The 13,654-nt window shown below is 42.8% G+C and overlaps 1 protein-coding gene across 1 annotated transcript in view; it reads right to left on the bottom strand.

Moving 5' to 3' along the window:
- RHAG (Rh associated glycoprotein) overlaps positions 1 to 13,654 on the bottom strand; it is a 260,401-nt gene that overhangs the window by 133,923 nt on the left and 112,824 nt on the right. Inside the window, exon 4 of the mRNA XM_078647599.1 lies at positions 12,875 to 13,022. Within this exon, the coding sequence (XP_078503725.1) occupies positions 12,875 to 13,022 (148 nt within the window). The remainder of the gene's footprint in view (positions 1 to 12,874; positions 13,023 to 13,654) is intronic.

Raw genomic sequence — 13,654 nt, 5'->3', positions numbered from 1 at the left:
TGGAGACAAACGTCGTATACATCGCAACACCACACCCCGCTTAATACGATCCCCCAGACCATTGACATTCCACGAAATAAACCTCAACCCGCTACCCCCCATCCCATAAAGTAACGCCGCAACCCCCCTCCAATGAGCCTGACATCAAAAACATCATTAGCAAGATAGAATCGCCTTGAGAACATAACACACAAACATCAAACTTCCCATCCACCCACCCCCCAACAATCAAGAAAACACCCCCCACCCTGCACCCCTGCAAGAAGCTAAAAAGCCACCCCAACATGCAGTGTGCCTGTCGCCCAAGAACCCCCATTCTACAAAAAGACCCCGGAGGAGGAAAGGCTCTGACCCACCCGCCACCCCAACAAGAAAAATAACAAAAAAATTACTTAGACAGCAGAGGCACTTGGGCATAGAACCCCAGAAGAAGTTACTTGACACAAGGACCCGGGCAGAACCAAAGAGTTCAGCTCTCTACACCACCCTCAGCACCACCCGGGTGGGCGGCGGACTCAGCCGCAGGAGGTCGGTCCGGCAGGGAGTCCAGCCAGTCATTCACAGAATCAGGCCGATCAAAGAAAAAGGTTCGTTCATTGTACTCAACTCGCAGCCTGGTCGGAAAAAGCATAGCGTAGCGCAGTCCCATGTCCCGGAGACGCTTCTAGACTCCACGAAATCCCATACGCTGTTTCTGCACCTGTTGAGAAAAGTCCGGATAAAAGTTCACCGTGGCATTCTGAAAGGCCACCGGGCCCTTCACACGTGATGCCTGCAGGATAGCGTCCCGATCCCTATAGTGGAAGAGTTTCGCAACAATAGGCCTCGGCGGGGCGCCAGGCTTACCCTGGCCTCCCGGAACACGATGGGCACGCTCCACTGCGAAGAACTTACTCAGCCCAGACGGAGAGATGTAGTTCTGGATCAGGTCCTCAACCAGGAGATCAACAGAGTGCGGTTCTGGATTCTCCGGAACGCCGACCACACGCACATTACAGCGACGTGCCCTGTTCTCAAAGTCCTCCAAGCGCCGGGTCATGAAATCGTTCACCCTACGGAGATTGCCAATCTCTGTCTGTATCTCCGAGACGTCTGCCGTGAGGCTGGATGACTTGAGATCCAATGACTTCACCTTCTCATTGGTTTTAGATAGGTTGGCCCGAATCAAGTTCACATCAATGGCCACGGTGTCGATTTTGTGGGCCAAAGCTTCATATTGTTGACCTATCGTTTCCTTTATGCCAGAAATGGCGCCCATAATGTCCTGCAAGGACGGTTCCGTTGATGCGTCCACGATGTGATCAACCGCACTTGGGCCAGGCAGGGCGGCTCCGGGGGACCCCTTCGCATGGGTGTAACGGTCCATAACGTTAGACTGGACCGGGCCCCCACGCAGGGGCGTCTTGGTCTTTCGTGTCTCTCGGTCCCCTCTGCCCGCCATGTCGGAAACCGCGCCACCAGGAGACTCACTCGACCCGATGGAAATGGCCACAGGAAAGTAGGGCGTCGGGATCAGAAGGCCGCTGCAAGGGTACCACTAGGAGAGGACCAGCTTGAAAGGAGAATAAGCCAGCCAAAGGCCCGACAGCCGTACCGTGTGCCGGACCCAGCCCAGGCCAGACTCCCCTGCCAGATGTCTCAGTCTGAGGCAGAATCGAAACCGAAACTTAAGAGGGGGACCCACAAGTCCAATCCCCCTGCCGTTGTTGTTCAACTCCGAGTCGGCCAGAGAACCTCACCCAGTCCCGGGCCCACCCAAAGGGCGGACCCCGAAAGTTCAAATCGCCATATCTTCGGCGCCCCGGGTCCAAATCAAATTCCAAAAATCACAGGAAGATCAGCCCAGCGTCCTCTACATAAATCCTCATGAAGAATCAGGATATGTTCAGGATATCATGTCGGGAGTGGCGGGGGTCCGGAGAGCGCTGTGCTCACGCGGCCATCACGGATGCCCGCCAAGCTCCTCCTCACAAATAGCTCATTTTGAACGTTTATTTATTACGTCTAGTAATCCCCAATACAAAGTAACATTACAAAAGCTGAGGTATGAATTTAATGCTATTCTCAGTACTAGAGCTGGGATACAACTCTCTAAATCCAATGCTAAATTTCGCTTCAACTCCAATAGGTCTGGTAGACTTCTGGCTAATTATTTACGTATTAAACGAGATAAAACACAGATCACCTCCATTAAATGTCCTCAGGGTAACATTGCTTTTTCCCATAATGAGATTGTTAATGAGTTTTTGAATTTTTATTCCACTTTATATAATAAGCCAGAGTATTGTGATGATTCTATAATTGATTCTTTTTTACAACATTCTGATTTACCTCACATTTCTTCCTCGGACAAATTTAAGCTAGATTTATCTATTACTAATGATGAAATTCTCTCAGCCATTAAATCACTTCCAAAGAAAAAATCCCCTGGTCCTGATGGTATCCCTGCCGAATTTTATAAAGAGTTTTAACATCATCTTTTACCTTTTTTGAGCCAGATTTTTTCTCATTTTTCTTCATCAGGTACCATTTCAGGTTCTTTTTCTGAAGCCTTAATTGTTGTACTTCCCAAACCTGATAAAGACCCTACCCTTGTTGCTAATTATCGTCCTATTTCCTTGATTAATCAAGATTGTAAACTATATGCTAAACTCATCGCTTCCAGGTTAGCTCCTATCCTTCATTCACTTATTCACCCTGACCAATCTGGTTTTATGAAAAATCGATACTCTGCTAATAATACGAGAACGTTACTACATATTATTGAGCAAAGCTCCACTATCCTTAGCCCTGCTGGTGTTATGGCATTAGATGCTGAAAAAGCTTTTGATAAAATCCATTGGCAATTCTTATTTAAAACTTTGTTATCTTTTAATTTTGGTCCCTCCTTTATTCGTATGATTTCTGCTTTATACTATGCTCCCACAGCTCGACTATTTATCAATGGCCAGATTTCTAACCAATTTTCTCTTTTCAGAGGGACTCGTCAGGGTTGTCCCCTTTCCCCTCTTTTGTTTTTACTGGGTATAGAACCATTTCTTAATTACATTCGAAAATGCGATAACATTCAAGGAATTACTATCAATAATATTACTGTTAAAACTTTAGCGTATGCTGATGATGTGTTATTATTTATTAGTAATCCTGTTTCTTCTGTTCCTTTTTTGCTTGATATTATTTCTAAATATTCCGCTGTGTCAGGTTATAAGTTGAATGTTAGTAAAACTGAATTTTTTCCACTAAATATGTTATGTACTCCTGATATGCTGCCCTCACCAGATATCGTTTGGCAAAAGAGTAAATTGAAATACCTTGGAATATTGTTTTCATCATCCCTTCATGCTACCTTGAAGTTAAATTGTGAATTCATTCTTGAGTATATTAAACAAAAAACATCTAAATGGTCCTCCCTTCATCTTTCCTGGTGGGGGAGAATGGAATCTATTAAAATGACTATTGCCCCAAAAATATTTTATTCCCTTGCTATGCTCCCAACTCAATTTCCACTCAAATTTTATAAAGATATTGACAAACTTTTATCGAAATTTTTATGGAATAATAAGCCTCCCCGTATTGCATATAAAAAATTAAAAATTCCCAAATGTCATGTTGGTTTTGCACTACCTGATTTCTTTTTGTATCATAAGGCATTTATCCTTAAACAGAGTTCATTATGGTTTTATGTTTCTCCTATGCTCAATCCCCCTATCTGGTTTCATAATGAGACTTCCCTTGTAAAACCTTTTCCTTTACTATCCTTGTTAACCATGTCTCCCGTATCTAAAATTGTACATTCCTCCTCCATAATCAAATCATCAAGATTAATATTTAATGATTTGGACTCCAATTTTGAATCCCCTTTACTTTCTACGGTACATTTGTCCTTATGGCATAGTGCCTTAATAAAATTGAATAGGAATATTTCTTTTTGGTCTTCCTGGATTAATAAAGGTATTTTTTATCTTGGAGATGTTTTCTTGGATGATGCGTTTATTCCATTTACTCAACTCCAATCAAAATTCAATCTACCTTTATCTGATATGTTAAAATATCAATTTCTTTGTAATTCTATTTTAGATTCCTTCCCAGATGGCATTCCTTCTAAACTGACAGCTGATTTTTTGCTTTATGTTAATACTGTTTCTTTATCCTCTAAAGCGGTGTCGGTATTTTATAAGAAACTTACCGTTTCCTTAGGTTCCAATGTTGATGCCATTTCTACTTTTTGGAATAATGAGTTATCTTTATCTCTACCAAACGATTCCTGGTCATTAATATGGACTCATTCTATTTCTGGATGTTTACCAGTGTCCATTTATCAAACTAATGCTTATATTTTATTTAATTCCTTATGGACACCATTGCGTTTATTTAAAGCTCACTTATTACAGTCTAATTTATGTTGGCATTGTAATTTGCATCCTGGTTCTTTACGTCATATGTTATTTGATTGTCCGACTATTTTGAAATTTTGGTCTGAAGTATGGAGTGTAATACAGAAAATTTTGCCTATTACTGATTTACCCTCTTGTAATTTAGTTATATGTAAATCTGTTGCTTTGAGTGTACCTCTTGATGATATTGAAGCGAAATTATTTAATTTTTTGGTATCAGCTGCGTTAAAATCCGTCACTTTCTGTTGGAAGGATGCTACTTCTCTTTCAGTCCATGCTTGGTGGTCCTGGATTATCTTTACAAGAAGAGGTGCTCAATTGTCCTTACAAGGTGTTTATCATAATTCTTCACATTTTCAATCTTTCTGGTCACCTATAGATTCATATGTACAGGTATAATTATTGTTATGTTATTGCTAATATAGTATTGGTAACTCTACTTATCTACGTATTTAAGCTATGACATGTATATTTCCCCTTCCCTTCTCTCCCTCCCCTTCCTTCCCCTTCTTCTGTTCTTCCTTTGATTGCCAAATTTCTCTTGCAATGTATTTTATTGATGATTGTATTTTTATGGTTGTTCTCTTTCGCTTTCTGTATTTTAATGACTTCTTTTTTCACTTTTTTGTATGTATTGCTGTATTTCTCCATTGTCATAAATTCAATAAAATCTTACGGAACTAAAAAAAATCTATTCATACATTTATAAAACAACTAGGCACTGACAGACCATGGTAAAATCTATAAAAACACACATTAAGTGCAAACTCATACAACCTTACGTTCATTGTTTTCCAACATTTCTAGTACATTATAGCACCAGGCTGCAATGGTTGCTCCATTGTTCTTCAACCTAACTATAGTGTTTTGTGCGTATCCAGCCTTTTAATGTAACATCACAACCAGTGGGAAAAGTGTTTCCTTCGATGAATTATCATGCATCTCTGCAGATTTAATCTACTGTAACATATAACCGGGGCGGATTAAATCGCAAAGTGTTTAACTCTTTCCGAAAATCTTTGCAGAGAAATGTTTTGTACGTTTGATAAATTTTGTTTAGGTGGATGGCTGTCAGCGCCAGTTTGCACATTTCCATGACCTAAGCTAATTGATGAAACTGAGACAAATTCACTAATCAAGGGGCCACTTTTGAACTCAAGGCGCATAAAAATAATCAACGGCCTAATGGCTTGAGTTGTATATTACAGCTCCCACTCCACGGTGCAATTTGTAAATCCACAGTAGCAATGTAGGCAGTATTTGTTCCTTAGGGCAAGCCTTTTACAGACTGACAAGTTGTGTCCGAACACTATAATCCTGCAACCGACGGGAACATAAACTGAATGGAAAGCGAGAACATCATCTTACCGCGCATGACACAGAAGATGAACCTGACCAATGACTATATGCCTTTAAAATACAGCCACACAGTGATTGGCCACATAGGGAAAGTACCGCCCCCCCCTCGCTGTTGATGGATTAAAGGCATACCACCTGGCACGCAAACCCAATCCTAAAGCTGCTCTCATGTTGTTTGCTAGTAAACAACATGAAAGACGCACCAAGATTGTCTATGTCTATGTACTGGTTCTTGTTAAATATATCACCCTTGGGTCTCACAGCGCTTTTGCCGAGACTCAGAAACAGACAAGAAGGATGACTGGAAAGAGAAGGTAGATTTAAAATAGCCAAGTCTTGAGGGACCTACGGAACTTTTTGTGGTCAATCTCAGTGCAAAGGTAGAGTAGCGGGGAGTTGCAAAGAGTAGGAGCTAGTTTTGAAAATGGTCTGCTGCCGTTCATGACTGTACGAACCTTCGGGATTGTTAATAGATGTTTATTAGCAGAACGAAGAGTTCTTGCTGGCTGATACATTTTCAGTTTGTTAGCAAGGTAATGAGGACCATGTCCATTGAGAGTTTTGTAGACAAGACAGCAGAATTTAAAATTAATCCGCTTCTTGACTGCAGCCAATGGAGAGCCTTCAGGCTGGGTTCAGAGGGGGAGCAAGGGAAAAGGTTTAAAACCAACCTAGCAGCTGTATTCTGCAGAACCTGGAGCTTGGTTAGAAGTTCTTCGTTTATGGACGCAAATAGGGCAATCCCATAATCCAGATGGCTGATGATTAAGCTGGATCATTAGCAATTTAATTGGCTCAACAGACGAACAGAAGATTCCAATTTACGTTAAACTTTTCGAAACACCAAATTACATTCTTAGATGTCAAAGTATATGCGTCTGAAGGCACACTGGCTACTACACTCTTCAGAAAAGAAACCGATCGCAATAAAGCGTTGCATTACACAAGCAATCACCCACGAAACCTTCACCAAAATCTTCCTTTTGGCCAGTTCTTAAGGATCCGGCGCAATTGCACATTCAAGGATGAATATTTCCAACATGCACAAAACCTATTAGAGTGCCTGATTGAACGAGGGTACCCGAGGAGGTTATTAAAACATGCACTTCGCCGAGCCTGGTGGACTCCTCGTGAATCTTTGCTGGAAAAGAGAAGTAAGCCACCATTACAGAGGATTGTGTGTGTGACGACTTTTTGCCCTAATGCAAACCAACTAAAAAGAATTATTCATCAAATCTGGATACAGACCTATTACAGCCACCACTCTTCGCATTCAAGAAAGAGAAAAGTATCGCTAACTTTGTGGTACGGGCAGCATTGCCCAAAAGAGAAGATGTCACTCTACAAAGCTTGCTCGGCCTGCCACCAGTCCAGGGCCACCATAAGTGTGGCACCTGCACTTGTTGCGAACAGACAATTGAAGGAGATGTATTTGTGCATAATGGCATTTTTTGGAAGCACAATGAGTTCTCAAACTGCAAAACAAAAAACGTCATTTATGGGATCCTCTGCACATGCCCCAAGCTATATGTAGGCAAAACATCTCAAGAAATTCGACAACGTATTACACAACATAAATCCAGGGTTCGGAGATCAGTAGTCAATGCACCATTGGTCAACCACTGGCAAAATGAGGGGTATACAGAAAAGGACATCAAATGGGCTGTCGGTTTTAAGATGGAAACGGATACTAGAGGTGGAGATATGGAAGAGAGATTGAACCAACGGGAAGCACAATTGATTATGAAATTCAACTCAGCAACGAATGGGCTTAAAGAACTTGCAGTTATTTTCCGGGCATCTTAATTTATCTTTCATGCCGCCGGTGCTCATAGTAATTCTTACTGCACATAGGTTCATGGGCCGACTCAACTTGGTTGCCTAGTTACCAAAATGGAGTTTCCCCTCCCCGCCGATTTGATTTAACCATTCACTACTAGCGCGCCAGTGTGAGCACGTGACAAGGAGGACCTGTCACAGGTTTTGATTCCTCTTTACTGCATCCCCCGGGCTCCCTCGGTATACTGAGGTCTTCCGGTATTGACGCGCGTCCGGGAAGAATTGACTGGGGACGCGTTTACTGTTGCTGGAAAGTTGTCTTCCTTTCCAAAGTAGGTTGTTTGGACTACGCTCGGGCGTTGTGTTTTGTAACAGCGTGGATAGCTATATTGACCATATGCCATGTTCTGTTACAGGCATTTCTACAAATTACTACCCTCGGAGCTAATTGGAGGTGTCCCGCAAACGACGTAGATCCCGCAAGCTTTATCAAAACACAAACAAACTACGGCTGAACAACAGTGTCTTCCCGCAAGGTAAAGATTATTCGGAGGGCGCTGGCAAAGCGTGAGTGACAGTACGTCCACACGAAAGCTGGGTAGGAGTTATGATTAGGCCGCCCCCTCGCCTTTTTGTATTTTCTATAGGAGGAGTGCGGTAACTAAACTACATGTCCCAGAACCCCCGGGGCTCCATTCGTGATTTTTGAGAGTGCATGCACCGAGATAGTCGATCGAGGTAAGATTTTTTTATAAACAAGTTAGGAGCAGTAATGTTCCTCACACTGACAACATGGATCTGGACAAGGGGGTATAACCTGATTAGATTTACTTTGGTTATTGCAGATTCATCCCCGCCATCAGATGTTAGCCAGTTGGTGCCGCCAACACACGCTTCTCAATTGAGCTTCCCAGCCCCCACGTGATATCTACTGTTATTAGGTAAAGAAAGGTCCCGTTCACAATTATGACGTGAATGCCAGAGGACTCTGTTTTAGGCAGACTAACTTGTGTTTACAGCTCTGTGTTGTCCTTTCACAGATATACTATTGTCACTGACGAACTCAATGAAGTACATCGTTGAAATTAAGGTAGGAGGCATTTGTAAGGCATGGCGTTGGTTGTGTCTTTCTCTTTTTATGAAACGTTGAATAAGTTCATGAATTTAAGGAGGTTTCTTTGTAACCTCTTTCACATTCGTTTTGGTCCTGATGAGAACTGGACTAAAGGGTCCGGTATGAAACGCGTCGACCTTTTTGTTTTTCCTTGTCAAATCAAAACTGTGGTTTAACAGCTGGTTAAAGAGTATACATCTAGTGTTGGGGACACAGGGCCCAAGTGTTTAATAGATTTAACCCTGTGTTACCCGTTTTTTGTTCAATTGAAAAGATTTTCTCTGTTGACATGGGATTCACTTTGTTGTTGTTGTACGTCTGGATTTAGGTTGTATGGGTGTACTTTTGTATGATTGGGAATGACAGTGTTGGTTGAGTGAGGTGTTGATACATACAGTAAGTATGAATGAAGGTGTCCAAGTGGTTTTTGGTGTATGACATTTTATGTCTTTTGTATATTTCGTTCAATTTGCGTTGTTGTGGCACATATTTATGAAATACTTTGTAGTATGTTCTTGAAGAAAGTTTGAAAATTAAAACAGACTTTGATGGATTCAATCCCATCACGGCTATAAATCTACTTTATGGTTTGTGTGGAGAATTAGGTTTAGTTTATTAAGTCTCAGTACTGGCTTTCGTTTTTGTTGTTTAAAAATAAGCTGGATCAATGGCATACGGGAAGGTAGTGGGACCCATTTAAAGATTTTGTGGAGGGCATGCAGTAGCCCATAGCAGGTACGCGCCACATGATTGACATGGTCATACATGGAAAGTTGATTGTCAGTCATTACGCCAAGGTTGCGGACTGTTATCTTCGGAGGGGGGCAAGTACCAAGGTAGAAGGCCACCAATCATTTGTCCATAGCACCTGGGCATTGCCAAAAAGAACAATTTCTGTTTTATGTTCATTTAGCTGGATGTTGTTAGTTAACATCCAGTTGTTTATATCCAGCATGCATTGCCTGAATCTATGTTTAGTATCAGCAACGTCAGGTCCGAGAGTAATTAACAACTGCGTATCATCTGCGTACGACAGTGTGTAGAAGCAGTGGTCCTTGATAACTTTGGCCAGAGGGGATACATGTAAGTTGAAGAGCGTAGGGTTCAAAATGGATCCCTGGGGGACACCCCTGTTGATGGATTGGCTCTTGGATGTAAAAGCACCGATTTGAACTATGGACGTTCGATCACTCAAGTAACACCTGAACCAAGCCAATGCTGGGCCTCCGACACCAGCCTCCCACAGGTGCTCCAAAAGGATGGAGTGGGAGATGGTGTTGAAGGCGGCCGACAGGTCCAAAATGACCAAGATGGCGGATTTTTGATTGTCCAGAGAGAGTCTAATGTTATCCACCACTTCTAGTAGGGCCGTTTCAGTACTATGGAAGGCCCAAAATCCTGACTGAGAAGGATCTAACACTTTATAATTTTCCAGGTGTTTGATTAATTGCCCGTTTATCAATGACTCCAGAATTTTACCGAACAGGGGAAGAAGGGAGATTGGTTGATAATTGTTTGGCAGTTCAGGATCTGAGGTGGGTTTCTTTAGGATGGGTCTTACTATAGCCTCCTTCCACCTAGTGGGTACCGAGGAATGTCTGTAGGCCTTGGAATAATAGCTAGACTGATTTTTGATAGAACCTGGGAGGAAACTGGGTCAGTGAGAGTACCTGATTTCACCCTTTTATGTGCCAAGGTGGCTTCTTCCAATGAGAATTCAGAGAATTCGTTAAGGGTAGAAGCCATCAAGGAACAATTATCATCTAATCTCTGAATTGGCGATTGAACAGTAGTGTGAGGAAACTGGCTGTAAATACTGTCAATTTTATCAACAAAGAAAGTAGATAGAGAGTCAACAAACTCCTGTGAAGCTAATTGTGGGGGCTGAGTTGAAGCAGGATTTGTAAATTCTTTCAAAATCTTAAACAATTCTTTATGGAAATTGGAAGCTTTATTATTTTTTTTTACCCAGGTAAAAAAAAATTGCAGAGGCAATATGGTCTAGATAACGCCTACGTAAAAGTTTATAATCATTTCGATCAATGAGGCTTTTTGAGTGTCTCCATTTACGTTCAGCCTTCCTGGCCACTTATTTGTCTATTTTTAAAACAGGAGTGAACCAGGGGAAGATTTGTGAAAGCGTTTAACTTTTTTCTTTGGGGCAATTTTATCAAGCGCCTGACAGATAGCAACTTCTTGCAGATTGGCTGCATCATTAGGGTGGTTAGAATTAGGCAGTGGGAGAGTGATGAAATGTAAGGATAAAGATTCCATATTTATTTTATTCCAGGACCTACGCCATATTGGTTCTGTTACAGAGTCTTTTTGGCAGGTAGATGTGATCGGTGTTTTGAATTTCAATAGGTAGTTGTCAGACCAGAGAACAGGCAGAGGTGGGTCAACCTTTATTTTGGGAGAATGTATAAATAAAAGATCTAGGGTGTGACAAGCTGTGCAGGTGTGGCCTTTCACTGTTTGTTTGAGCCCTAAAGTGCTTAAGCTGGAAATGAAATCGATTGAGGGTGGGTCATTGGAGAGATCAACATGATAAGTAAAATCCCCCAGTAACAGAAAATTGTCAGCAGTCAGAACATGTGGGGCGATCATCTCCGTGAGAGGGCTAGAGAAGTGGGCTTTACTGCCTGGGAGGTGGTAGAGAATAGCTCCCATCCAGGATCCCTTAGATAAGCTATTAATTTTAAAGATCCGAATGTCTGCCCAGTCTGCACTAAGAGTATCAGTTATAGTAAGTTTGATGTTAGCTCTAAATGCGATGGCTAGACCTCCGCCCCTTTTCTCATTCCTATCCACTCTACTCACCTGGTAGTTGTGGGGGAAGGCTAGGGAAATGTCAGCGGTGGAGGACTCATATGGAGCCAGGTTTCCGTGTTGAAGAAGAGATTTGGTTTCCCAAAATCAAGTAGAGTCCGGATTTCTAAGGCATGCTTAGGGAGTGATTGAGCGTTACAATATAACCCTGTTATGTTGTTAGAGTTAAACGTTGAGTCATTATTATCTAACCTGCTGTGGCTCCTTAGAGTAGGGTATAGACCATCATGGCTCCCTATGGTGTCCATTGTTAGGGAAGAATTTATATTTTGCTCAGAGTGAGGAAATCTGTTAAAGGAATGGAGCTCCTGACTTGAATATTGTAGGTTAGCCATGTATGTGGAGATCGTCAGGTGGATGTAGATAATAAAGCTAAGCTACAATTGGGAACGGGCAGCGAGGCAGGCGGCAGGCCAAGGCCAGGCGCGAATGGGCACAGATGGGCTGGTGTTTGGTGCGCAGCTGAGTGCGTCCGCTGTGCGCATCCGCTGCGCGTCCAGACTGCATGCCTCCTAATGAGCCGCTGGGAGTGGCGGGAGAGATCAGCACCAACTACAATGCTGACCTATAAAATGTTGCCAGAGGAAGGAGTAACAGTACCTCGTCCCTCCTCTCAATCAGCACACGCTGCGGCGGACCGGAGACAGTACAAAGCAGCTGACAGTTGTGCAAATTAGCAAATGGACGAAAACGGCAGTAAGTTAAATGAATAAAGTAAATTAAATGTTTAAAACAAGTTTTCAAGATAAAACAGAATAGAAGCAATTTTAAAACAATGCGCCGAAGAGTAGGCGTCTAATTTACCTTGTGTTACTGAGAGCTCTTACTGAGAGGTTGGTAGGGGCAGGGAAAACAAAGGCTCCAAAGGCTGTAATCCACCGACCCCTTAACATTGCACAGGTTAGAGAAACCATCAGTGTGCATGTCAGGCCGGCCGCAGTATAACACCAGTCCAGCCAGACATGCGCACTTAACTTATAGCCCTCCAAGACATCCCTGCTGTCAATCAATCCTCACTCCACCCTCAAGCAGTAAGTTACCTAACTGGCAATGCCATTGAGAGAAGCAGCATAAGACTCACTTTAATTTTTAAGTTAAAGTATGTGGGGGCTGATGGAGCAGCGGGTCAATGCCCTTGTGCCCTAAGGAAGGAACCGCCCCGTCCCTGATGGACCCCAGTGCCTTGAAACCCTTAAAGGTTATATGTCCGCACTTTACAACTATGTGCTGTTTCTAGAGTACACTTTCACCTTGGGGCTTCTCGTTGCCAAATGTGAATCCCCTCTTAGAAGCATAAGTGTCTTTCAATGAAGCTATTAGCCCACAAATTGCAAACCAACTTTGTATCGAATTAAAATTACAAATATTTTTTTTCTTCAGAGTTGCTTGTAGCACTTACCAATCATGGCAAATAAATCAGAGTGATACACAGAGCCTTCATTCTCATGTCCATCTTTTAGGGCTGGACGATACAAAACACGTGCTGCGGCTAAACCGAAGTAGGCTCCAAAGGCGTGGATGATCATAGAAGCGCCAACGTCAAACGCCTGAGGGAAAGATACATTGTATTAATACAATCTTTTTTGTGAGTGCATTTGTGCATATCTGTTTTTCTGAGAGCACATTAAAAATTAGGATCTGGGAAGCATTAAAGAAACCAGAGAACTAGTGAAAACTTTAGTTTTGCACTTCTTTAACTTACACTTTGTACAGATTACCAACTGAATTGCATACCACCAGATTCAGTTCGAATTGATTTAATAGACAGGTAAATATTTAGGGCCTAGTTACGAGTTTGAAGTGTGGTAGCGGCCCGCCATGCCAGAGCCCTGCTGCCATACTGCCAATCTCGGCCACATACCGCCCGGCAGATTATTAGTTCATTCGTGTCTGGCAGGCAGTGCTTTGATGGTCCCACAGCAGTGCCGCTCAAAGGCTCACATCTGAGCCTTAGAAAGCCACAGCAAAGGGAGCACCAATGTACGTTGCTGCACGGCATGGAGTGTGCAGTCAATGCCGGGCAGGAACAGGGGTGCTTACTGACAGGACGGCACATCATGTGCCCCCCTGCATGCAGCCCCTGGCCCAGGGGCAACAGGGTGCCACGTAGGGCTCCCTTAGGTTCCCCATCGCCATGAAAAGGAGGCCAGTAAGGAAACTCGTGATATGGTTGGTGATG

This window comes from Lissotriton helveticus, chromosome 6 (assembly GCF_964261635.1).
Source record: "Lissotriton helveticus chromosome 6, aLisHel1.1, whole genome shotgun sequence".
In the NCBI taxonomy this organism is placed as follows: domain Eukaryota; kingdom Metazoa; phylum Chordata; class Amphibia; order Caudata; family Salamandridae; genus Lissotriton; species Lissotriton helveticus.
Note: the sequence above shows the minus strand (reverse complement) of the source record. Positions and strands in the feature narration are given on the sequence as shown.